At 49.2% G+C, this 27,222-nt stretch overlaps 1 protein-coding gene across 4 annotated transcripts in view; it reads left to right on the top strand.

Annotated features, from left to right (window-relative positions):
- The window catches only part of TPCN2 (two pore segment channel 2), a 675,604-nt gene that overhangs the window by 76,151 nt on the left and 572,231 nt on the right, over positions 1 to 27,222 (top strand). For all 4 annotated transcript variants that reach the window (XM_069623451.1, XM_069623453.1, XM_069623452.1 and 1 more), the window contains exon 2: positions 822 to 877. In XM_069623451.1, the coding sequence (XP_069479552.1) occupies positions 822 to 877 (56 nt within the window). The remainder of the gene's footprint in view (positions 1 to 821; positions 878 to 27,222) is intronic.

The raw sequence follows: 27,222 nt of genomic DNA, 5'->3' as shown, positions 1-27,222 counted from the left end.
ATAAGAGTAGGACAAACTCTTAAAAGTGGCTGTCCAGGCACTAGACTTCAGTAGCGTTCGGAGGAGAAGGGGGTTTAAGTGTTACTGTTCAAATAAGTACATATTATAATTAATATGTCACAAACTAACAGTACCTTAAGTTGTAAAATGCAGCATTTCTTTTGTGCGAGATTGTGCATTCCTGCCTGACAAAAACTGGGACCACTGCAGTTTCCAATGAAAACATAATCTTGAGAAAGGGGGACAGACCCGAATTCCGGGATGTCTGGTCACCCTACATTAGCCTCATACTTATTACAATGTTTGTCCCTATTGTAGTATCCCCTTCAGTTATTAATTTAGTAATATATAGATTTTAGTTGTAAAATGCAACATATATATTATATATATATTTTTTTTTCTTTATTTTTTTTTTACCCCGCTGTCTGGGTGTATAGGCTCTGATTCACAGAACATTTTCCTATGGGATTGCGCCATTATAAAACACTTCCATGAATCAGGCCCCCAATCCAAAATGCATTTGCGCTGTTTTCATTAAGGCGAGTGCCATTTCATTAATGCAATGCACGAACAGGGCAGGATCTAAAAGGATCGCCAGATCCCTGGTTTCTGTTCCACACAGTTGGGTTATTTCCTGTGGTGTTGAGGGTCCTAAGTTGGATCTGCCGCCTGCAGGCCCACACGCTTTCAATGAGGTGTGTCCCATGAAGAAATGGCAACGGGGGCACCTTTTACTCCTGCCTGGTTGCACCTGCTCTTGGGTCTATGGGTCAATTCATCCCTATGAAGTCTCTGAGCTCGGTTCCTTTTGTTTCTTCCAGATGCAGACGACCTGTACATGAAGCAAGCTGTAGTGTTTATTGAAGACGCAATACAGGTATTTAGTATACATTGTAGTACTCGTATCATTTGTATAATTTGGCGTGTCTGCATATTCTTTGCTGTGTATTTTCTTTACATTTTGTACTATACTTTTGCCTGGTCTGTGATGTTGCTGTACTTTTCGGGAAAACATGTTTTAGTCGAGGAACATCCCAATACCAGCAACTTTCATCCTCTTGAGCGGAGTATGCATAAAGTAAAATAATTCGTCAATCTGGACGAATCTACTAATACCCTTGCGCTGATATTGTGGGGCCGGCGGCGTTTACGTGGCCGGCCTTATAGGTGCTGGGGGGCCCAGCACCATGTTGGTGTGTCGGTGTCACCCAGATTTACTTGGTTGCAGCATGGATGCCAGGGGCACCTCGCATGCCGGCAGCATTCTGGATGGTGGGTGCCTAGGCTTGACCCGGGGCACCAGGCTGGTCTGCAGGGACCTCAGGACCGTGATCACATGGTCTGGGCCTGCAGGCAAAGTGAGAGACGGACACAACAGGTGTTCCATAGTGGGAGTCTGCAGCCGTTCTGTTGCACGTGCCTGCAGGGGCTCCTTTTATTAGCTTGGGCCATGAAAGGGCAATACACGTGACAGGGACACACAACAGCTCTCAGATGCATTTCCTCTCCTAAAACACCCGGGACTATGGTACTGAAACTTTGCAGTGGCGCCAGTGCATTTTTGCACAGGATTGGCATTTAAGCAAAAAATTGCCCTGGTGGAAAAAAAAGTGTTTCAATGCATTTTTGAAGCAGAGCAATGTTTGTCCTCCTGCTAAGATTCCGTATTGGTGCAAGGGCAAACATTACCCAAGTGAAACAATGCGCATTAGACCAAATTTGTTTTTTGTACTATTGTGCAAAATTCAACTTGCACCATTGCAAATCGTCCGTAATGCGGGCGCAGGCAAGTGTTGGGCATTGGCTACTTGGTTAATATCAAGTTATTAGTAATTTAATCTGTACCGTTGGTGTTTATGAAATGGTAATGTTGGCTGATTGTAAGACTATGGATGCTGCTTGTTTGTAATAAAGCATCCTAGGCAAGCCTTATTCAAAATAACTGTAATTTCTACAATTGGTTTATTCAAGGCTCTTTTATATTCTTGCAATGAATTTAAAATTGGTACTCCTTTCGTCATCTTCAGAATGACGATGACCTGCTGCCTGTGAGTTGAATATGCGATATCCCCAATAATGCACAGGTCTCGACAGAAAGCACCTACCTCGCTGATCTATCTTACTGGCATTAATGGTGATTCACCATTCTATGCTTAGTTTCCCACCTTCTGCGCATGTAGTTGTCCTCTGACATTGAGCATTGTAGGCGTGATATCCATGAAAGAGGAGATTCTGCCTCTTTACCATTTGGAAATGGTGGTCAATTTCCAAATCTTGGGGCAACAACTTGCCACTAGTGGGAAGGATCAGGGCTTCTCGTTGTGATTCTGACAAGGAAAAAATAAATGTTTTGATTGAATAGGGGGGGCGTCTAAGCTCTCTCCCTGGCCCTTCAACCACTACATGGCACCTCTTGCCCACTGCATCGCTACCTTCTGCTCTAGCTTTCAGTGTTATGTGGATGACGCCAAGCTCTCTTTCAGGCTCCCCTCAGCCACCGCTGCTTCTGCTCATACCTAGCTGTCTGGCCGTAATTCAGGAATGGTTTGCCCCCTATGATCTCTGCCTTAATACCAGTAAGACTCCGATCCTCCTCATTGGGACCCTCGCTCCCTCATTTCCTCTCTCGCTCTCTGGCTGCTTCCTGCTCCTTCGTGTGAGGCTAAGAAGCTTATTGTCATCTTCGACTCCACCCTCTCCTTCTCTCCTCACATCTCTAAGAAGTCAAACAATCAGCTGCACCTGCTCTGGGGTATTCTTCCCTTTCTAACTTTCCCCTAGAAGCTCACTGTCTGCAGAGCTCTAGTCCTCTCTAGGCTGGACTATTGCAACAGCCTCTTTCTAAATCGTCCTGTCTCGAGTCTTCGACCTTTACAACTTATCCAGAGCAGGACTGCGAGACTTGACCTTGGCCTCAAGCCCAGGAATTGTATCTCTCCAGCTCTGATATCTCTTCACTGGCTCATTGTGACTGCAAGGATCAAGTTCAAGACCCTCTACATCGTCCACAAGACTTTCTGGGGCCTGGGGTCGCTCTACCTCCAACATTTTCTTCCAAAACATCTTTCGTCTCGAGCTCGCCGCTCATCCACCTCCAACTCTCTGAGGGTCAGTGTGATGCTGGAAATGCATCGGAAGGACAGGGCCTCCGTATCCTTGTCCTTTACTGCTTTTTATCGTGTGTTCTGTCGTGTTTTCTGCGCAGGAGTTCATGTGGGACTCCTGGCAGTGCAGCTCTCTTTCTTTTGGTTTGGTGAACGGACCTGTGGGATACCCTTATGGCACCCATGGGTGGGGGGTACAACCCTGTGCCCCTATTGTATGTTTTTGGGCGCCTATGGGTGGCCCACAGAGCAGGGTATGGGCTGGTAGCAGCTCCATGCTGAAATTGACCGCTGCGCGGAGTATCCTCCATTTTGGGATACCCCGGCCCTGTCATTGGGATCCGTTGATTCCTGATGGAAAACAAGATGGCCCCGGTGGCCTCTTGCTTTCTATTACCCATTACCTTGTTTTCCCAAAGTCCTGGGAAGCCCTGACTCTGTCCCTTCCCCCTGACTGGCTGTTGGGTGGAAATGCCATATATGGTGTTGTTGTGAAGGCCCGGCCAGACTAGCTGGAGCCTTCCCGGTGATGTATGTTGTGGGTACCTCCTGTGGGTGGGACCTGGGTGAATAGAGTGTGTGACAAATATGCATTCTGTGTTGTGGGTGTCTAGTATCTGGTGGTTGACACAATGACTGAGACAACCCTGCCCGAAACCGGTATGAATGCGGCTTGGAGTGTTGAATGGCTTGGTACTTGTCCCAATGCACATAACTTGTTTTGAGTGTCTGGAGAGAAGTGAATGGCCTGAATACCTTGTGTGCCTGATTGGCTGCCTGCCTGCATGAATGCCCGTAGTCGTGATTGGATGCTTGAGTGTGACCCAGCTGAATGAATGGGAGATCAACAGTATATCTGGGGACCTCTCACTGCTAGGATTCGTGTTCAGAAGCTGAAGTCCACTACGACGAGTAACTGGATTAACTGACGCTTGACCTTGAAGCCCTGCTGGACGAGAAGAATTGCTGTTGCTCTTCACAATCTGAAAGCTGCTGTGCCTCCAAGGACTGACCCACAGAGGACCTGGTAAGACGCCCTCTTCCCGAGCTACGAGGGACCATCGTGCTCAGCTGATCTTTGCCAACGCTCCCTGGTAGACAGACCTACGACAGGCTGCCGACCCGATACGGGGATTGCTGCGGAACTCCAAGGAGAAGCACTCGGACTGTTGTCCGCCACTGTCGACAACCGCCGTCGCCGACCGGAGCCGCCGTGCTCCTGTTTGCCTAAGAACTTCAATTGATCATCGGACGCTCTCGTCTGCATCGTCATCCGCTTGTCTCCCGCTGGAGAAGGCCCGACCATCGACGCGCCGAGGAGCATCCACCGGTGGGTTTCCCGCCACCTAAAGACCACAGAGATGGCGACGACTCGACGCCCTTGCTGGGCCACTGTTCTTCATCATCTCTTTGCGGTCCAGAACTATTGTCACCGAGGTGCCCCGCACGCCTCTTCCTTGCAGGACGCCAATGCTCTGTCGTCGACGAGCGCCGCTAGGAACGAAGCTGCCACTTCCCTGCCGTAGTTCACCCTGTTCACCGTCGGACGTTCGACGACCCGTGACTCCTGCCTTAAGGGGAGGGCACTCAAGAAGGGCCGTCGATTCCCTGACACCGAACGCCAAGTTCCCCGACACCTCTCGACAATCCGTGGCTCCCGCCTGAAAAGGAGACACTCAAGAAGGATCGGTCGACGCATCGTCGGAGAACTCCTCTCCACCAGGTACATTGGGGGGGGGGTTTAAAACCTTAATAGGAAGGAGTAAGGTTATCGAACATTATATGGACTGGGCTTGTGCTATATATCTTTATTTACCCAGGTGGGGGGGGGATCTCCACACAGAACTGTGCCTAGTGGTAGGGGTCAGTGTTCTGCCTATTGTTCCAACCATCTTACGTTCCTGCCTATCTCTATTGCTGGTTTCCTCGTTATTAATCTGTGTGACATTTTAACCGTACAGTTGATGCACTTTAATGAGATTTGATAACATTGGTGGTACCACTTTAGAATTGTATATATTTATCATTGACTTCAAAGTACAAAGTGCGTTATTGTGATCGTGTACATACCTTTGAATATTAATTATATAAAGACTGTATTTTCAGTAATACAGTGTGTGGACATTCCTTTGTGGGGGTTCGGGGACTGCACTGTACTTAAGAACCCTCCTGCATCACCTCCTGAGAAGCTAGGCCTTTATTGCTCGTCCATTGCTACCTTATAGAGAATCTTGGCTGGGGTCTGCTGTGCCTCTCCTCTACCATATAGAGAGCGGAAGTACAGACACCCCCTACCAGTCTTTACAGTCAGATGCTTCTCCTAGCAGAGAGTTGGGGGCAGATATATCTCCTCGACTGGGGCCTCCTTCGAACAGCCTCTCTGCCTCTCTCAAACTTGAGCAGAACCACCTCCGGTTCCGATAGCAACTCCAGACCTTCTTTTCACTTCTGCTTTCTCTTTCTCCGCCCTGCTGAGAAACCTGACTGCTCCACACACTGGTCACCCTCTAAACTCGGCCCAGGCCCCTGCATATCCAGTTGCCCTCGCACTGCCTCCGGGCTCCCCAGCACTTTTTAAGGGTCTGTATCTGCAACACTACAGTCCCTTCTCTCTGCACTTATTTGTATTTTGTGTTTGTATTTTATTGAATTTATATAGCACTTTAATCCAAAGTGCTTTACATGAGAATAAGAAGAAATGCAACAAGCATAAAATGGTAATTGAATCACAACTCGGAAACAGTATAAGGAACAATTTACATTATTGCTGAGGGAAGGAGGGAGTGGAGAGGGAATGGGAGGGATAAGCAGAGGTTTTAGCAGAAGAAGGGAGGTGAGAGGGTGTGAGGAAGAAGAGAGGGAATAATAAGATGATAAGAGCAGGAGGTAGGCTAAAAGGGAGTAGAGAGGAAGGATAGGGTATAGAGGTAAGGGACTAAGAGGTGAGGCATGGGCGTCGGGAGAAGTAGGAGAGGAAGTAAGAGGTGTTAGGGGGGGAATGGAAAAGATAAGATTTTAGAGAAGAGCGAAAGGAAGAGTAGAAGGGAGAAGAGTGGATGGGTAAGGGGAGGCGGTTCCAGTGGAACAGAGCAAGGAGTTGGAAAGGGCGGAAGAGGGAAGGAGCGCAGGGAGGCAGAGGAGGAGAGAGTAGGAAAAGATCAGCAGAGCAAAGAGAACGAGAAGGGGAGTAGAGAGTAAGAAGGGTGGAAAGCCAAGAGGGACAAGACCATGTTGGGATTTGAAGACACGACAGAGGAACTTGAATTTAAGCTGGAAGTGAAAAGAAAGCCAGCCTAGGGAGGTGAGAGACGAGGAGATGGAGTCAAAAGGTGAGAGAAGGAAGAGGGAGCGGATGGCGGCGTGGTAGACCGATTTTAGTGGTGAGAGGAGGGGAGTCTGAAGAAAAGGGAGGAACAGTAGAAAAGTATGGAGAAGATGAGGGAGTTTAGTAGCATGAAAGGTTAGGAGGGGTCGAATTTTATGAATGTTGTAAAGGTCAAAGCGACAAGACTTGGCAGTTATAGAAATGTGGTGAGATAGGTAGAGGTGAGCGTCGATATGAAGACCAAGGTTACGGGTATGGGGAGAGAAGGAGAATGAAATGAAAGGGGGAGGGAGGAGGAAGAGTGTTGGCAGGGAAGAAAAGGAGTTCCGTTTTTTAGAGGACATCCAGGATTTAATAGCAGAAAGGCAAGAAGAGACTTTATCGTGAATGTCAGGGGAGAAGGAGGAGAAGGCGAGGAAAAGCTGGGTATCATCAGCGTAGAAATGGTGCGAGATACCAAATGAGGAGATGATGGGTGCTAAGAAAGAAGTGTAGAGTGAGAAAAGAAAGGGGCCAAGGACAGATCCTTGGGGGACTCCATGGATGAGAGGTAGAGCCACCCCAGGAGACGGACAAGGTGCGGTTAGAAAGATAGGAGGAGAGCCAGTTGAGGACAGTCTTTTAGGCCAAATGAAGAGAGGGAGTTGAGGAGAAGAGGATGGTTGACAGTATCAAAAGCAGCTGAGATATCAAGGAGAATAAGAATGGAGGAGTGCTTAGAGTAGCGTGCAGAAAGGAGGGAGTTAAGAACAGAGATGAGGGCTGTTTCTGTGGAGTGTAGAGGGCGGAAGCCGGATTGGGTAGAGGGAAGGAGGGAGTGGTTAGAGATAAAGGAAGAGAGTTGAGAATAGACAATGCATTTGAGAAGTTTGGAGAGGAAGGGAAGGAGAAAGAGGGGGATTAGCAGAAGGTTTTTTTTGAGAATAGGGATAATAGTTGCATGTTTAAAAGGAGTAGGAAAAGAGGAAGTCGAGAGGCGGATGTTAAAAAAGGAGGTGAGATATGGTATAAGGAGAGGGTAGATTTTAGGGATGAGGGGGGTAGGAATGGGGTCCGCCGGAGAAGCTGTAGGATGTGTTTTGGCTAGAAGGAGGGAAACTTCAGAATGAGTGACAGGAGTGAAAGAGGACATGGAAGAGGATGGGGGAGGAGGAGGAGGGGAAGAGTAAGAGGAAAGGATAGTTTGACAGAGATTGAGGACTTTGTTAGAAAAAAAGGAGGCAAGATCAGTGGCAGAGAGAGGAGAGGTGATGGAAGGGTCAGGGGTAGCTGGAGAGAGAAGTTGGGATAAAGTTTGAAAGATGCGGCGAGGGTGGGAGGACTGAGACTGGAGGAAGTCAGAGAAGTAGGGGCGTTAATGAGCCACCCGCTGGCTGCATTTGTGAGTTAACTGCAGTCCTCGGCCCCCCCACCCCCTTTAGCACTTCCACCTTTCCATTTTCCCTGCACTTGTGTGATCTGAATGACACAAGGCCTAGTAAGATCGTTATTCTGTCCTCCCTGGTTGCCCCCCCCCCCCTCTTCCTTGTTTTGTGGCGCCTAGAAACACTTGTGTTCAGGCGCGTTATAAATGCCATATCATATATGAAATTCCATGTTGGTTCCGCCACCAATAGGAGCGGTCCATCCCAACTACTAGATGCTCCCTCTGGATAGAAACACTGCCAGTTTTAACTTGTGTCAAGGTTTACTTGCTCTTTAGTCCACAAACCTGTTGACCATACAGCAGCAGCACCTATAAACCAGTTGCTCTTCACCGGTGGTTGTATACGGATACGTTTGGTCTCTTTGGCTAGTGCAGGCATGATTTTTCTCAAATACGTCTCGCAAAGCACCATCGTGCAGTCTCTGGACCCGTGGTTGTGTCTGATTAGAGCTGCTACAAAGACACTCTTCTCGAGCCCTTTCTTCGATGGGGTTCTGCATTAATTCTTGTAGTGGCATCTGATGTGGGTGAAATCACAAAGTAGTGGCGTTAATAATCGCAACAACAATAAAGCAACGCTTGGTGGAATGTCATTCTCAAACACCGGTCACCATCTACCGCAACCTGCCCTTTTCAGTCGCCACAATCCTATGACTGCCCTGCAGCAGAGCAGCAACGTAGAGCTCTCTGCCAGCCGAAGGGGATTGTTCGGTACTTCTAAAGCATGCTGGAGCATGATGACGCCATGGTTGCTTAGAGTATTCAGCGTGAGCATGTAGCGGAGTAGATTAATGAGCAGTTGCAGAGCCAAATATAAAAAAATGTTCCCCTTCTTTTTGAGTGAAACCGCAGGATGAAACGGAGTACTTTAATCCCAGCCACTGGACCCATATTTTATTGTATATGGCCATCGCTGAGCAGAAAGAACCCTTTACACTTTGCAAATGGATCATTGTACAGGCTCCAATGGAAGGTGTTGTACGATTGAAAGGTGCCATGATAGAACAGCTAAAACTATTGACTTGGCCGTGCAAGCCATTGCATAGAAGCAGTTTATTGCTGCGATTAATATTGCGAATCATACTTTAGACCAACTGCCAGTTGTGCAGAGGGATCATGTAGGTCCAGTCCCATAAACCCACTTAAGCGGGTGATTAGTGGGTTTAATGACCTTCACAAGTCCTGCAATTGAGCCAGCAGCAAGAAGTGTTTTTTTTCCCACCGGAGGCGAGGACGTAGCGTTGGAGTAGGAGAGGAGTTCAAGTTAGTTTATATGTTGAAGATATTAGATCGATAATGTGTTGGAGGGCATTTGTTTGATTCTAAGATTTTGGGAGCATGGTTTCAGGAAAGGAATGTATGTCTGTATATGATTTGATGGCACACGGCTATTATGGCTGTTAAGTTCAGATAAAGTTAATGGAGCTAAACATTTTAAATAAAAGTGATCCTGTATACCACATTTCTGTGAGGATTTATGTTTTGCCCTGTGGACTACTCACTGGTTCCACAATCCGTCTCTGCATTACTCTTGGCAGTTGCTCCGTACTACATCTAGAAATGTGCTAATGTGCCAGATGCAGAAATATTAACCAGTCGCCTCCATAAATGTTCCCTGGGCAACCTTTGCTGACCTAGCATCAATGGTGCATTTTAGGTCTGCGGAAGACAAGCCAGAACTATTGTGCAATAGAGGAAAAAAGGGCTTCCACATGCTGTGAAGTAGTCACTTGACACCATCAGATGGTGCACCAGCTGTTTTCATTGGTGAATTGGCATAGGTCCTTCTAATAAAGAGTTCCTTGTGACTGATCAGCTGTTCTGCTGCTTTTAGTGGAGGGGTCTGAGCACAGCTCGGGATGCGCAGTCAATGAAAACTCGAATAACATTTTTGGCTGCAGCCTGTTGGCTGCATGGCTGAGGGTGTTAGCTAGTGCTGGCACCACATACTTCTATGTACTCCGAGCAGTGCACGCAGCAGGAGACCAGGCTCAACTGCAGCAGCGCAATACCAGCAGCAGGGTCTCGGGGAAACCCACTAAGCACATTTTAAGGAATTAAGGAAGACATTTTGCAGGCTCTCACTAAACCTGTTTTTGAGAAGAACCACATACTGAGAAGCTGCTGGAGCTCTGGTTCTGGGTTAGCTCATTTATTAAATGCGTGCAATTGGGTAGCCCCGGTCTCTGCTAGGGCTATGGAGTAGCGTGGCCAAATGTTTGGCAGGACTGTCCCAATTTCATGGGCAGTGTCCTACATCTCACACGTGACCTTTCTGGGACAGGGAAAGTGCTGAATGTGTTCTTCTGAAGTAGGATCAATGCCCAAATTTCACAAGCAAGAGAAGTAAACCATCACCCTTTTTCCGCTTGCATGCAAATCCGCTTCTGTGAGGTTCTGCTTTGTGTCATATAATTTATTTATTTGTTGGTTACTTATAAAACGCCTATACAACAAATCGTGTTTCAAGGCGTCACAAGACAAAAAAGGACGGGGGGGGAGGGTGGGTGGCAGAGGACAGGGAAGAAAACAACAACGGTCCTACTAGGCCTTGTGTCATTCGGATCATGCAAGTGCAGTAAAGCAGTGCAGGGGGAGGAGAATGGAGAGGGGGGGGTGCAGGTCGGGGCGGAAGGGCAATGCTAAGGTCGGAGGGAATTGTGGGGAAGAGTGGAGGCATACAAATGCAGGGGGAAGTGATGAGGAGGGGAAGAAGAGGGTCCCCTGGGCTTGGTAAGTGCTAAGGGGAGGGCAGGTGGGCAAGCGTGTAACCGTTTGTGAAAAGGCCTTCCTCATCACAGGGAGTTCCTTCCCTTCCTAAATTAAGTGTCACACAATAAACTGTTAATGTCAGTTCTTTTCTTCAGCCCTATCGCCAATCCATCTACTACCCCTTGAGCTACCAATGAGCCAAAAACCAGACTGGTGTACATGAAATATATTTATTTGAATTAGATGTTAAGAAAATCGCACTAAAATGTCAAACGCCGCTTTATCCGTGGCACAACACGTTCAACTTCTCTACATAAATATCTCCTACAATTTGTATTTGGAAAACTTAAATCACAATATTTTACTTTATACAAATTTCAAAATAAATGATCATCAACACCGGTCCCTGAATAACATCACTTTACATTTGCAGTGCTGTAAAATTTCGGGTTTCCTGCCCGCTTAAAAGGCTAGCAGTTTAGTTTTACAAATCTGTACAAATGATATGCAAGTTATTATTTCACCCACACTTTTGCTTTAAAATAAATACAGGTTCCTTTAGCAGTTTGTTATCCACACCCCCCTAATTTGGTCTGTGTTGGGGAAGTCAGACAGAAAAATTGGAATGATTTGGGAATTTTGGATTTCAGAACCCCCCCTCCACTTAGACTTGTGCTGGGGAAGCTGAACATGTAGTGTTACCCAATTAAATGACAGTGGGCCTCATCATGGGTTTGGCTTTACCCAGGCGCAAATACCGCTGAGCAGTATTCGCCTTAACGCTGTGAGTTGTGGTGCAAACACCCCCCCCCCCCCATCACAAGTTGGCGGGCACGTGCACACAGATCGGGCGTTAACACTAATAGCATTCGGCGGTAATAGTGGCTGATAACCCCAAAAGGACAGCATATGATATTTTTTACTTATTTGATATGATATTTTATTTATATCGCGCTCGTACACAGGTGTTTCAAAGCGCGACCAGGCGAAGGGAGGGGAACAAGGGGAAAAACAAAAACAACGATCTTACTAGGCCCAGTGACAAGAGAACGTGCAAGTGCATGGGGAAGGGAAAAAGGGGGAAAGTGTATGGAAGGGGGAGACATAGGAAAGTGCGGAGCATAGAGAGCAGAATAAATAATAAGTCAAATAAATAAAGGTGATAAACAGTGGTAGTGCAACCAGTAAGTGGCAAAGTGCTAGGTTAGTCAGATAGGGTATATCTGATAAGTGCAGGAGATGAGAGGAGTGGTTGGGGGACTGTATGGGTACAGATACAGGCCCCAGTGCAAGGGTTGGCCCGGAGGCAGTGCAGGAGGGTGGCAGGGTGAGCAGGTACCTGGGCCACAAGGACAGAGGGTGGCCAGGTGCACAGTGCCGAGAGAGAAAGCAGATCAGCAGGGGAGAAGAGGGGCAAAGGCAGAGGTGAAGACTAAGGTCTTGAGGAGCTTCCAGAAACGAAGATGGTTCTCCTCAAGTTTCAAGGTGGCAGGGAGGCAGTTTCAAAGGGAGGCCCCAGGCGAAGACAGAGATCTACCCCCAGTTCGTTTCTTTGAAAAACGACTGACCCTGAGGGAGTTAGAGGTAGAGGAGCGAAGGGCCCGAGAAGGGAGGTATTTACGGAGGGATAGTTGAAGGTATTTTGGACCCAGGCCCCAGAAAGCCTTGTGGACAATGCAGAGGGTTTTAAATTTAATTCTTGCATCCACTGGGAGCCAATGACGGGATTTCATAGCTGGAGAGATACGATCCCAGGGCTTGAGGCCAAGGACAAGTGTCGCAGTCCTGTTCTGGATTACTTGTAAAGGGCAGAGAGTGGAGGCAGGTAGATTTAGATTTAGCATACATTGCGTTCCCGTCGGCGTCCCGCGCTAATAGCACCACAAGAAATGTGTCACTGCCGGAACGGGAAACAAAGTGGTGGCCATTTTGGAAATAACAATCCATCCAAAATCGGAGCCCTTGGAAGTCATCCACACCAACACACCTCCAAAAATGTCTCGGGAGCGTGTGATGAGTAAGTCTGCCCTGGTCAGGGTGTGCAAACCTATGTTTTTGGACTCAGAATTGTCAATACTGGTGGAAGAGGTAATTTCCCACCAGATGAGCTATATGGCCCCCAACCTAACAAGACGGGACTTTCAGTGGCTTAACCACATCTGGACAGACATCAGTCAGATGGTCACTGTGGTGGGTCGTGTCCCCAGGGATGGAGAGGACTGCCACAAGCGATTCAATGACCTGCAGGTCCGTGTCTGGAGTCTCATGGCACAGCACAGGAGTGAGACCATGGTGACTGGTGGAGGGCCACCACCGGAGCTGACGCCATGGGAGGAACAGTGCACCACACTCATTGACATGTCATCCATTGAGGGAGTGGGAGGAGTGGAGGTAGGCACCGACGCCCATGAGGCTGGAGGTGAGTCACCCCCTCCCCTGCAAATTGCATAATAAATAGGCCACCACTCCATCCCCAGTGTGAATGTCTGACAGCCGGACACTGTGAGTGGGTGCAGTGCATGTGATCGACCACAGCCACCCACGACTGCACCCTTGTACCAGTGCACCTGGGCGACACCAGGGATCCAGAGTAGTGAGTAGAGCAGCCAATGGACACATGCAAGCACCATGGCGCACACACATCCATGGCGTGGGCACAGCAACGTCAGGTGGACATGTGTAATGCCACCCCCCCCCCACTGACTGCGGCATGCCAGCTGTGCATTTGCATCATATTCATGAAAATGCTATCCCAACAATTCCGAAATGCCCCCTCCCCCCCATGTAGTATGCCCCAGCAATACCAACATCGTGAATTCTAAACGGGTCAGGCCCAAGAATTATTGAAACAGTCCTGTATAACCCTCCACCCCTCCCGCTGTAAGCCTTGAAATGCATGAAAATAATTTGAGGTGCCCTGTCCTCATGCCGTAACCTATGATCCCTAGAGGCACGCAGGCATCATCTGAGTGCAACGTGGATGACGAGAAGGCAGGCCCATCCCGACGTCTGCCCAGACGCGCATCCACCAGCACAACCACCCTGCAAAGGGCCCAGCACGATACGCCAAGGCAGAGGGCCCACCCCACCGCACCAGGGGCTCACCACCTCGGTGCCTCCAGGGGCTCACCACCTTGGCACCCAAAGCCACAAGGGGCTCACCACCCCAACGACCCCCAAGGCACTAGAGGCTCAACACCTCGGCGCACACAGGCCTCAAGGGCCGCCTCACCAAGCTCATTCCAAGCCACCGGGGACTCTCGGGATGTTGAAGTTGCCACAAGTGCAACCACCCCAGAGGATGGTGCCTCATCCTGTGAAGAGCAGCATGCTGTACCTGTGTTAATGCGAATCCACAGTCCAGTGTAGCAAATGGACACACCTGAAGGGACTCTTGAGCATGTTGAGATTCCCGTGCACGCCACCCCCCCACCCCCAGTGGTGGATGAGGAAACACCCTCCTATGGGTCACTTGCTGGCAGCCCCACCAGACAGGCCAGCACCACAAGCAACAGCAGCCCCTCTACCCGCGTAGACATGCCAAGCATAGCAGCCCTACATGGGTCACAGGAACAGGTCTAGATGTGATGGAGACACGCTAGATGAGGATCGAGGGCATGGCCAGCGAACACAACTGCCACATCAAGGCCATTAGCAATGCAATTAGGAGGGGCTGCCAAAACCATGGTGCGCAAAGTTGCGGAGGGATGTACTGCAGCACTCATGGGGTTTGGCCAGCGAGTACGTGAATTATGCGAGGTGCAATCTGCGCATGCAGAACGGATGCGTGAGGCAAATGATCTCCTCCGCCAACAGTTGCAGTTGGCTGCATCAGTGCTGTCCAACTCAACAACCCCCCACAGAGGGCTCCCTACAGGGGTCACCCAGGCGTCGGTCACTGCGGCATTCCCAACCGCGCTCGCCTGAAGGTGGAGCACGTGGAAAGCGGCAAAGTCCTTGTTAGATGGACAATGCACTGTTGGCTTGAGGGCTGGGCACATGGACCCATATGCGCTGTGTTGGGGTAGGGGAGGATGTGTGCTGGGGCGTTGGTGAGGGAAGGGGGGATATGTGCTGGGGCGTTGGTGAGGGAAGGGGGGATATGTGCTGGGGAGTTGGTGAGGGAAGGGGGAATGTGTGCTGGGAAGTTGGTGGGGGACGGGATGTGTGCTGGGGATTTGGTGGGGGGGGGGTGTGCTTGGGGGGGTTAGATCCACGCTAATGAAAGCCTGTTCAAACATGACAGAAAGCTTGGACATTCATGATTGTGTACAAGTGTTAAGTGATCTCTGAGACATGTGCCCATCCACCAAATCAGAACATTTTTTTCAATCGACGTTTGTCTGGCCAAACTCCCATCCCTCACCCCATCCCTGTGTGCATTAGCGCTGGCAACGGGCACATGGTCATCGTCACTCCCATCCCCTGGGTGTTGCCCATAAGCATCAGGGGGTAGTAGCACATTTCTACGACAGCAGATGTTGTGCAGCATGGCACAGGTGAGAACAATCTTGGCAACTTTTTCTGGCGCATACATCTGTGCCCCTCCAGTACAGTCCAGGCACCAGAACCGTGCCTTCAACAAACCAAATGTCCTTTCCACACATATGCGGGTACGACTATGGTCATTGTGTTATGCCAGCTCTGCTGGAGTTTGTGGTTTCCACACAGGGGTCATCAGCCATGTGAGCTGCGGATATCCAGAATCGCCTGCATGGGATGAAATGTGTACACGAAGCCTAGGTTGCTTCACTGGTTGTGCAAGGAATAAGTATCGTTACACTATGCACTGTGGTCATCTTTGTGTGCAACGGGGGACATGCAACGTAATTGGCTGATTGGTATACATCCATCATCTTTCAGGACATGCATCATCTGACCAATACATGCACCCTGTGTGATAAGGTGGGCTGTCCTGTGGCAGTTTACATTTGCCTGCACTTGGGATGACTGGACTCACAGCAGTGGATGATGACCTATGTGTATGGCCATGCCTGCCAGCGCTCCCTCGCCACCATTACAGCCCACGAGGAGCCGATTCTTCAAAGATGGCTGCCCTTGCCTCGTCTTGACTGCCTGACTCCCTACCAAGGACCTGCCTGCAACCGGATTGGCTGGCCTAGCGCCTTAGCCAATCCCTGATCACCGGCAGGCGAAGCCGGCCCACATGCACCAAGGCCCACTGTTACAAGGCCAGCACCTGTTTGGTTCCTGTTTGTGCCTGTGTCTGCCGTCAGCCAGACCGCCCACCTGCAACATACAAGGTAACCTAAGTACCTATAGCCATGACTTTGCCACACATACGTTCTCACAAATGATCTTTTAAACAGACTATTCAATGCTGTTACCACAAGTAAAAATAAACACTAGGCTACCTCCCAGCTACTGGTTCTTAAACCACCCAAGTAGCATGTGCCTCTCTACTGCTTACCGGTCACCTGTAGACTTATTTGCTAAAATCGAAATTAGGTGCCCCACTGCCTATGCACCCTGCTTGTGACCTTTGGTTTTGTGCCTAACTGCTAAAATCGAAATTAGGTGCCCCACTGCCTATGCACCCTGCTTGTGACCTTTGGTTTTGTGCCTAACTGCTAAAATCGAATTTAGGTGCCCCACTGCCTATGCACCCTGCTTGTGACCTTTGGTTTTGTGCCTAACTGCTAAAATCGAATTTAGGTGCCCCACTGCCTATGCACCCTGCTTGTGACCTTTGGTTTTGTGCCTAACTGCTAAAATCGAAATTAGGTGCCCCACTGCCTATGCACCCTGCTTGTGACCTTTGGTTTTGTGCCTAACTGCTAAAATCGAAATTAGGTGCCCCACTGCCTATGCACCCTGCTTGTGACCTTTGGTTTTGTGCCTAACTGCTAAAATCGAATTTAGGTGCCCCACTGCCTATGCACCCTGCTTGTGACCTTTGGTTTTGTGCCTAACTGCTAAAATCGAATTTAGGTGCCCCACTGCCTATGCACCCTGCTTGTGACCTTTGGTTTTGTGCCTAACTGCTAAAATCGAAATTAGGTGCCCCACTGCCTATGCACCCTGCTTGTGACCTTTGGTTTTGTGCCTAACTGCTAAAATCGAATTTAGGTGCCCCACTGCCTATGCACCCTGCTTGTGACCTTTGGTTTTGTGCCTAACTGCTAAAATCGAATTTAGGTGCCCCACTGCCTATGCACCCTGCTTGTGACCTTTGGTTTTGTGCCTAACTGCTAAAATCGAATTTAGGTGCCCCACTGCCTATGCACCCCGCTAGCAACACAGGCTTTGTCTGCCTGCGCTGGACTATTGTACCCAGCCCACGTGCCTAAATAGTCCATCAAACCATATCACTGACTACTCAGACCCTACGAATATAATGCTGGCGCTCCTTACCATTATCATGTTCCCCTATTGTTTAGTCCCCAATGCCACACCATGCACAAGAGATCATCTCATCAAGGTTGGCGAAGGACTAGTTAGACTAGGCTGTCCACGCCACTTCCCCATCCCCTGCCCCACCCCCTTCCTCCCCACACACCCCCCTTTCCCCATACCATCCCCTCAGACCCACATTACACCCACCTCCACTAAAAATGGAGTAAACCTAGACCACCCGTGTCTTAGTCCTAACCCGAACCCGGCCATATACAATCACACCACACCTATCAGCACTCATGATACGACCACACCCATCTTGGGTAATGAAAGACTCAATAGACTCATGTCTAGAACTAAAATGCCCCTACTACCCACCCCACTTACTACCATACCCAATACACCTACCAAACTAAACACCACGCCCATTAATCTCCAACACAAAAGCCTCCACAACGCACCACTCAAACACCCATCCAATAACAAAACCACTGATTCTTCCACCATCTTAGACAACACACCACCCCCTGCCCCCTCCTCCACCCTCAAAAGCGCACTCATCAATGCCCGCTCATTAGGTGCCCATGCCATAGACATCCATGACCTTATTGAGGACCAACACCTTGACATGCTGGTGGTCACTGAAACCTGGCTCCATCCAGCAGCAGGACCATCTCTAGCCCTTGCTATTCCCCCTGGATTCAGCATCTTTAGAACAGACAGGTCAAACACCCAAGGAGGTGGAGTTGCAATAATAGCCAAAACCACTCTGGAAATCAGAGCTAGCCCAATAGAACAGATACAAGGCTATGAACTCCTTCTAGTGAAGTACACCTCCAACCCCAAAACTACCACCAATTTGCTAGTGGTATACAGATCACCCAACAAAAATACACACCCTGACTTGGACATACCGCTACTCCTAACGCCCCTCATCAAGCCTAAAACTAAATGCATAGTCCTCGGTGACTTTAATCTAGGTTACGACGACCCCCTGGACTCAGAAGCGTCTACATTCTATACAGCCATGTCAGAAATGCACTTCGCACAACTGATAGATAAACCTACCCACTCAAAAGGAAGAACCCTAGACTGGCTTCTCACGCTCAACTCTCCAATCACCATTGACTCCATCATCCCAGTCAATTGGTCAGACCACTATGTAATTAACTTCACCATAGATAATGACAGTACAGATCACATCACCCCTAAAAAACCAGAAGCATTCGAAACTAGAAATATCAAAAAACTCTCCTCCGACAAACTCACTCCTGTCCTGAGTGCTGCCCTTGCCCTTACGGTTTCAGGCACTAACAACCCTTCCTATCTAGCTGAACAATACCAACAATGCCTTACCCAAACTATTGACCTACTTGCTCCCATCACCACCAAAACCCGTAGACCTGACAAACGTTCCTGTTTTTGGTTTAATGAGGAACTTGTAGCCTTAAGACGCACTAAAAGATCTCTTGAACATCTCCATAAGAAAAACAATACCCCAGAATCGGCACTAGCCTTCGCTGAAGCTAACAAAATATATAAATCAGCTATAATCTCTCAAAAAGCCAATGCCTTCAACCTCCGCATTACTAATGCGTCCTCCGACAGCAAAGAACTGTTTACCATCCTTAGAGAGCTTGAAAACCCCTGTCAAACTTCAGCACCTTCTAACGCTAGCAAAGACTGGTGCACCACTATACAAAGCGCACTCTCATCTAAAATTCTCCTACTACAAAACAAAATTGATAATAAAAAAACGCTCCTAGCTGACAAAACTCCACCCACTATATCAACGACTACACCAAATGCCACTACTGGCCCCCCATTCCAATTTACACCAGTGTCTAACAAAGAAGTACTTGACACCATAATGAAACTCAAAGCTTCCAACTGCAAAGAAGACCAATTCCCCTCCCATCTAGTAAAACTCTGTGCCCCCACCCTCACACCCATAATTACCGAATTCATCAATGCCTCTTTCCTCACAAACACAGTCCCCACCAGTATTAAAAAAGCCTGGGTGACACCTCTCCTAAAAAAACCAACCCTGGACCCCTCAATACCCACTAATTACCGACCTATTACAACGGTCCCATTTCTCCTAAAAATAATTGACAAAATAGCCTATTGCCAAATTCAGAACCATTTGGAACAACATCAACTATTAGGAGACCGCCAGTCAGGATTCCGCCCCAACCATAGCACAGAGACAGCCCTCCTTGATCTGAAGATCCAAATGGATGCCACTAAAGAAGCAGGCAAACTCTGTCTGCTGATGCTCCTGGACCTCTCAGCGGCCTTCGACTTGGTCGACCACGACAAACTCTGCAACACTCTAGCAAACAACTTCAACCTAGCTCAGAGCGCTACCAACTGGATCAAATCATTCTTGGCTGATAGGACCTCCAGAGTGTCCATCGGCAAAGAATCAGCAGACCCAATGCCTGTCCCAGCAGGTGTGCCGCAAGGCTCCTGCCTATCCCCCACACTGTATAATGCCTACACTAAGCTATTATTTGCAGCCCTGGATGCCATGGGTGTCATCTATACTAACTTCGCCGATGACACCCAAATCCTCATTCCTCTCTCAGGCAATCACAAACAAGACTCCCTTTTGGTTAACCAAATCTACTCACTTATCCAAAACTGGATGGCCAATAACAGCCTTTGTCTCAATGACGATAAAACAGAGCTCCTCATACTAGGCTCTTCCAGCAAAATCAACACCCTTGAGCCTGCCTTCAAATCATTCACCATCGATGGAACCACAATCCCTGTTCTTCAACAAGTCAAGACCCTGGGCGTCTACTTAGACGCTACACTATCCATGACTAAACAAGTAAACACATTAGCCTCGTCCACCTCCTACACCTCCAAACTCATCTCCCTTAGCCGTAAATTCCTCTCAGCCAAAAACTGTGTTACACTAGCCAGAGCACTCATACTGTCTAAGCTAGACTATTGTAACATCCTCTTCCTGGGCACGTCCAAAACCAACTTAGCTAAACTCCAACTCATGCAGAACAAAGCCCTTAGAGCAGCCTTAGGCATCAAAAAATCTGAACACATTTCCAACACCAGAAGAGACCACCACTGGCTCCCCATCCAAGCCAGAATTCTATTTAAAACCCTGAGCATCACCTACAAATGCAGGACAAACAAAGCACCCAAATACCTCAACAATACAGTCACAATGAAGCCCCAGACTAGACTTCTCAGGTCCAACAAAAACTCATACCTCGAAACCCCCAGATACAAAAGAGAGAAAGCAGGGGGTAGTAGCTTCAAAACACTGGCACCTAGACACTGGAACGCGCTACCTACCCACATTATGAACGAAACCTCCTACCCTAAATTCAAAAGCTTCCTGAAGACTTGGCTCTTCAATAAGTTCTAACTGAATTAGGGCACTAATCCGCTCCAATTAACTGTACATATCTGACTGCTTTGCATTTTGCTGTATATTCTTGACTGCCTCGCATATTATTGTATATTACTGACTGTTATTCCTGTGTTTTCCTCTGTGTACTCTCTAAGATTGCATTCCCCCGTTGTCTGTAACTACGCCGTGATACCCCCGGGTCTGGGCGTATAACAAATGTAATAAATAAATAAATAAATAAAATAAATAAATGGGACACTCGTGCTCAACAAGTACCGGCATGTTACCACTTGTCCTTTGGTTACGGTGTATTCATGTGCCACAGGTTTGCTCTGCAATGTGCACCATGCCCGTTTTGTGGCCAACTTTCTACATGCACCGCCCCCTGGGTTTGATTGGCAGAGTGGTGCATCCATAAAATCAGGATAAGGCTCCAGTCATGACTGCCTGTCCAGTGCCAGTGTTGATTTGTATTTGGTTGTGGCTGTCTCAGTGGATGGTGCAGCGTTGGCTACATGGCACCAGTTTCTTTTTAACATGCATGTAAATGTGCATTCATGGGTCACTCTCTCAGGGATGTTCATGTTCGGATTTGATCTGGATCATCTACAGTGGTTTCGTGGATGGGTATTGCATTCCTGTGCGGTGCCTTGGGTAAGGTTACTCTTGTATGTCAGGGTGTATAGCAGCACTGCAACACAGACAAGGTGCATTGTGGTTGTTGTGTTCCCATGTGTCACGGTGTTTTGACAAATTTGTGGCCATCACCTTTTGTGGGTTCAGGTGTGGTGGACGTGTGCAGGTGTCATTGTGTGCCACACGTATATGGAACTGGTGCTATGATGGTGCTGGCTGTGGTTCCTGGTGGCATGCAAGGCTTCCTGTGGGTCTGCCCCCGCCTACATTTGTTGTACTTCAGGCATGGTTTGTACTCTTCCTACTATCCATGTGCATTGGGCTCTGTGCCTCTCAATGTGGGCTGGCAGTTTGCTATTGAGCAGCACCATGGAGTCTTGGGTGGATCTTAGCGAGCGCAGCAGTGGCTGATGGTCAGTTCTGGGCTACAGGTCATGTGCACGTTCAGAGAATGGAAATGCTTCTGATTCCTGTAGGCGGCCTCATGGTCCCGGGGTGCTACCAGTGCAACATATGTGCAGTCTAGGGCTGCAATCACGTTCGGGGCTTAGGCAATGGCATAGACCTGTGCCTTGAGTTCATTCACCTGTGCCAGGGTGGTGGGCAATGCAATGTGTTCGTTCACATGGCGCAGCAGTGCATCCAGCACCTGGACGAACTGAATGTGGATTGGGCCATACCATGTATCATGGCAACTGTGTGCTGGAAGCTGCCCGTTCCAAGGTTTTGTAGGACTGACGCCAGCTTCACGAGTGGGGGCACAGCGGTGCAGCTGGCAATCCTGCTACCAATGTCACCTTGGATTGCGGTCAGCAACTGAGTGATGGTAGCCCTGTCCAGCCTGTAATCTGATACCAACCGACCATCAGCCAGGGCCCAGGGTGTTGGCCTGACCCTGGGGATGACTGCCCACCTTGCTGGGGCTGGTCTACTCCTCCTCCTCATTCCCCCCCCACCCCCTGCTCCTTGTACCCTGGGCTGGTTGTCAGTCCTCTGTAGCTCCTGGACAAGCATGTAGAGGTCCATGTCAAGGCTCCCGGCTCCAAATGGCAACATGGTGTGTGGGGCATGGGCGGGTCTTTTGTAGGCCTCTTGTGTGCATTGTTTCCACCTGTGGCTTTGTTACTCTCACCAGTGTTCTTTTACTTCCAGCATTTGGCCGGGGGTATTTTCAATGCTATTGGCACCGGTTTTCCAGCACTAGGAGCGCTGATACTGTACTTGTGATAGGTCTGTAATAGCTCGTTTGATTGTCGGCGCAATTACAGCCGGTGCTAATACCGTTACTGCCAGATTTAAAGGCTACCGCCCAACTCGTAATGAGGCCCAGTCTACAATGTTCATTGCACACTGGGAATGAGCTTTGTTGATTTCAAATTTTAACAAAAATCATCCCATGGGGTTCTGCCAAGGGGAATTTAATCAAATTAATACTTTTAGTTAAATAGGCTAAGTATCTACACAGTTTTGCCCCCCCCCCCTATCTGCTATATAGGGGAAGCATTTAAGGCCAGCGGATCACTGCCACATCTTTTTGGTGGCAAAGGGTTCAATTCTACTTGTATAGAAAACCTTTTTACAGTTCAGGAAAGCCATCTGCATATCAGGACCCGTTGGAAGCACAGGGCCGAGGTCTGGACCCTCCAGTCTCCAGGATTGTCCCCAGCTCTTCTCCATAGAGTCCAGTCAGCTTCTTTTAGGCCTCCCTAGAAATGGACAGCTCCACCCAGATGCAATCTCCTTTTGGAGATTCCTTGTGGCTATCAGATTGTAGGTTTCAGCAGCTCTGGTTCTTCCGTATAGTGCATCCACTTTTATACAGCAGCAATGACACCAGCAAGCTTACAATCTTGAGGAGTACCCTGCCAGAGTTCTCGCAAATAGGATTGGATAGTTATCCTTCTCTCTCCTCCCAGCTGCAGCCCATTTCTAAGGATTGGTTTAGGAGCCTAGAACAGACATATGGCAATTCCCATTTGTAATCGCCATTTGTTCTCGTGTCAAACCTTTGGCAATAACTAGTTATGTATCAATCAAAAACTTTGATGTACTAGTAACTGCCATTTTTGTATATATATATATATTTCTGAGGCTTGTGGTATCTGCTTAGATCACATGCTGTGCATAGGCCGACATCTAGTGGAAGCTGCCGAGTATTACAGTTTGTTTTTCGAAACTCGAAAATGGGCGTCGACACAGGGCGTGCCAGTAATCCTATCCCTAGTGTGACGTCCACTGTACCCAAGATCCCTCAGGCGTCTAGGATCCTCAGATTGTTTTTTTCCGCCATACTGGTCGGAAGCATTTTGCGGAGTCCCCTGGCCTTAGCCATACTTTTGCTAAAATATCGATTAATTTACATCCTTTCCCCATCCCAACGTCGAACTTCGACACTCGACGCCGGCTTGGAGAAGAATACGACCGTCGACTGCTGCACGACGGATTTGGGCCTCGGAGGGCTTCTGGCCTCGCCCCGTGCCTTGGAAGGCCTCTGGCCTCGGCCCTGCAAGTAGGGAGAGTGGGGGGTTGGACATACTCTACACTCTTGGTATATAGGTAAACCTTATACATTTCCTACACTTACCAGCCCGCTGACTCAAGGTGCGTATGGAGGGTACCCCTTTTCAATTCTGCCCCAAGTGCACTCGCAAATACCCTTGGGTCGACAGGCACGCCACATGCAATCTCTGCTTGCTGAGGGACCACCCCGAGGCGAACTGCAGAGTGTGTAGTAGGCTTAAACCTAAGACACTTAAGGACCGTTCGACAAAGCGTTGGGCCCACCACGCCAGGCAGGCGGCCATGGCAGCGGAGGGCGCCTTCAGCGATGGCAGCGACGCCGTGCTTTCGGACGGCGAGGGCATTACGGCGTCGAAAGACAGCCGAGCGCAGGTCCCCGACCTCGGAAGGTCGTCCGACAGGGCGGCTATGGGGAAGACCCCCGGCGACACAAGCGCTTCACACACCACTCACACAAAACACACAAAGTCCAACCGAGACTCGACATCGAGTTCTCGAAAGAGGCAGATACAGAATGGTCCGATTCGGTGTCCTCTGGGCGTTCTCGATCGAGATCGCCACATGACTCCAGGCAATCATCCACTCTTGCCAAGAGTGCCTCGCTCCCTAAGCTAACAGAAGTTCGATCTTCGGAGGATGAAGACGACTTCCACCCCCAGGCCGCTCTCCAGGAGTCGGAGCCCGCAGACAAGATCAGCGCAGCCCCACGTGCGAAGGACAGGGACTCTACCCCCGATCCTCGACGCCAGGCGTTGAAAACCTCCGGAGCCACAAAGGGACAGGGAAAACACTTTTCCACTCACGGGGAGGGGGGAAAACAGCAGAAGAAGCAGCCACTGCACTCTTCCACACCTGTGAAACACCCCACTCCTCCTAAACAGACAGACAAGCCCAAGTCTGCTGCTATTTCTAAAACCAGCAAATCTACTCAGGATAAGTCGCCTAGACTTTCTGAGAGAGTCATTCCCAGTTCCAAAGAATGGTCGAGTGACATAGATAGGGTCATGTCAAGGATGTCTTCTTTGGCAGACTTTTATGATAGAAATCCAGACCATTTCCTTTCATATAATCCACAAGGGGCTACACCCTCAGGCTCTAATGATCCTATCCCCCCGAGTAAGAAGCCCCGGTTTGAGACACCTATGAGGTCTGCGGACCCCTTCGATGTACAACCATACTCACGGCCATACTTGCAGTATCAAGGAGAGACTTCCTTTTGTGAGGACCAAGAATTTGGCATGGTAGAAGAGCAAACCGGGACGGGCTACTATGGGGATGATGAGGACCAAGAAGAGGAAGACCCTGAGACCTACAGAGTAGATTCTCCGGTAGAGAAGGAAGCCCCGGTTACCGACTCCCCTGTCGATAACCAACCCCTCCTGAACGAGGTTCTCACACGAGCAGCAGAACATTTCCATATTGACACCCATGGTGTCCAGGAAGAGAGGGACTTCGCCGAGGAGTTAGTGGGAGAAAGGAGGCCTGTTGCCCAGGCCATCCCTATCCTTAAGTCTATTCAGCGAAGAATAAACCCGTCCCTGGTGAACCCGAACCTCACCAGAGCAGTCAATCCCAGAGTTGAAAAACTTTTCAGGGCAGCCCAGTCTGACCCTCTCTATATAAGAGGACATCTGAAGCCAGACTCCCTGGTTGTCCCCAACACTCGTAAGAGGGCTGGAACACCCTTGTCATCGTCCGAAGCTCCTCCAGACAAGGAGAGGAAAAAACTATATGGTTTCGGCAGGAAAGTAGCCTCAACGTCCGCCTATCGGGCAAGGATTGCAAACTCCACCACCCTGTTGGCCAGCTACAACTGCCATCAGTGGGAAGAAGTCGCGGCACTCATAGCCTCTGCACCAGAACCCTTAAAGGGCCAGTTAGCACGAATTTCTGCAGAGGGTAGAGCCGTTTCTGGTTGCATTTTAAAAGCAACTTTTGACGCTGCGGACAACGCAGGCAGATTGATAGCAGAAGGTACTGTTATCAAGAGGCATGCGTGGTTACGGCAGTCTGGTTTTAAGGCAGAAACCCAGGCATCATTGTTGGACAAACCGGTGGAAGCCGATCTGTTGTTTGGTAAGGCGGTCGAGGACGCGCTAAAGAATGCCAAGGACGAATATGAGACACTCAAGTCCCTTGGCCAGTTAACCAATAAACCCCCTAACCTGAGAGGGAATGGTAATTTTCGTCGCCCACGCGGCCAAAATTCCCAGAGAGGATCAAACTATTTCCAGGGGCAGGGTACACAGTGGAGCAACAACAGCCAACAGTCTACCCAGGGTTACGGCAGGGGTAATAGGAGAGGATGTGGTAAAGGCAGAGGCAGCCCCATTAGAGGAGGCGGCACGCCTCCACCAAAGCAGTGACGCTCAGTTCAGGGTCCATTCTCACGCAACCCCAGTAGGGGGACGCATTTCCAACTTCACCCAGGCTTGGGAAGGGATCACATCAGACAGATGGGTGCTGTCAACAGTATCCGCAGGGTACTGTATAGAACTACTGCAGCGTCCCCGGAACCATCCTCCACGACAAAGAGTACACTCTTTAGAACATCGGAAGATTCTCCTCGAGGAGATCGCCGATCTGCTAGCAAAGGACGCGATAGAACTCGTCCCGGGACACCAGGTAAACAAGGGTATTTATTCAACTTACTTCCTTGTGCCAAAAAAAGATTTGACAATGCGCCTAGTATTGGACTTACAGCCTGCCAACAAGTATGTCAAGCCCCAAAAGTTTCAAATGACTACACTACAAGAGGTAATCCCCCTGCTAAAAAAGGGGGATTACATGGCAACCTTGGATATGAAAGATGCCTATTTTCATATTTCCATGTTCCCAGCGCACAGAAGGTACTTGCGCTTCAAGGTAGACAGTCGGCACTACCAGTTCAAGGTACTGCCCTTCGGGATAGCTTTGGCACCAAGGGTATTCACCAAGGTACTGGCGGTGGCAGCTGCACACCTACGCAGGGAGGCAATCCCGGTGTACCCTTATCTGGACGACTGGCTCATAACTGGGGAAACCCCAGTAATTTGCAGAACAAACATTCAAAGGACTATCGACCTCCTCCACGAATTAGGCTTCTCAATCAACGAGAAAAAGTCAAGCCTGGTGCCAAGCACCTCCAAACAGTTCCTAGGAGCAATCCTAGATACTCAAGAGGGGTTGGCATTTCCTTCAGAGGAAAGAATTCGGAATATACTACTGCAAATTCCGCATTATCAGTCCGGTCACCAAACAACGGTACGCAAAGAAATGCGTTTGCTGGGCATGATGGCGTCATGTATTTACCTGGTCCCCCACGCGCGCCTGCGTCCCATGCAGGAATGGTTGGCGAAACAGTGGTCTCAGGCAAGTGGTCAGTGGGACGATCTAGTGGTCGTTTCGCCAACTCTAGTACAAAGCCTTCACTGGTGGACAAGAGAGAATCTTGCACAGGGGAAACCCTTTTACGACCCCAAAGTACAGGCAGTAGTCACTACCGATGCATGCCTGACGGGGTGGGGAGCTCACCATCTCCACCACACAGCTCAGGGTCGCTGGTCTCCCTCAGTGGCCAAGAACCACATCAACCTGCTAGAGCTTCTGGCAGTATTCAGAGCGCTTCAAGCGTTCGAGCCCTACCTACTAAACCTGTCAGTGCAAATCCGGACGGACAGCACCACAGCCATGTTCTACCTGAACAAGCAAGGAGGGGCTTGTTCGCCAAATCTGTCCAAGCTCGCCCAGAAAATCTGGATATGGGCACTCGGACGGAACA

This window comes from Ambystoma mexicanum, chromosome 11, assembly GCF_040938575.1.
Source record: "Ambystoma mexicanum isolate Mex_15411 chromosome 11, UKY_AmexF1_1, whole genome shotgun sequence".
NCBI lineage: Eukaryota > Metazoa > Chordata > Amphibia > Caudata > Ambystomatidae > Ambystoma > Ambystoma mexicanum.
This window is presented reverse-complemented; position numbering and strand designations above follow the sequence as displayed.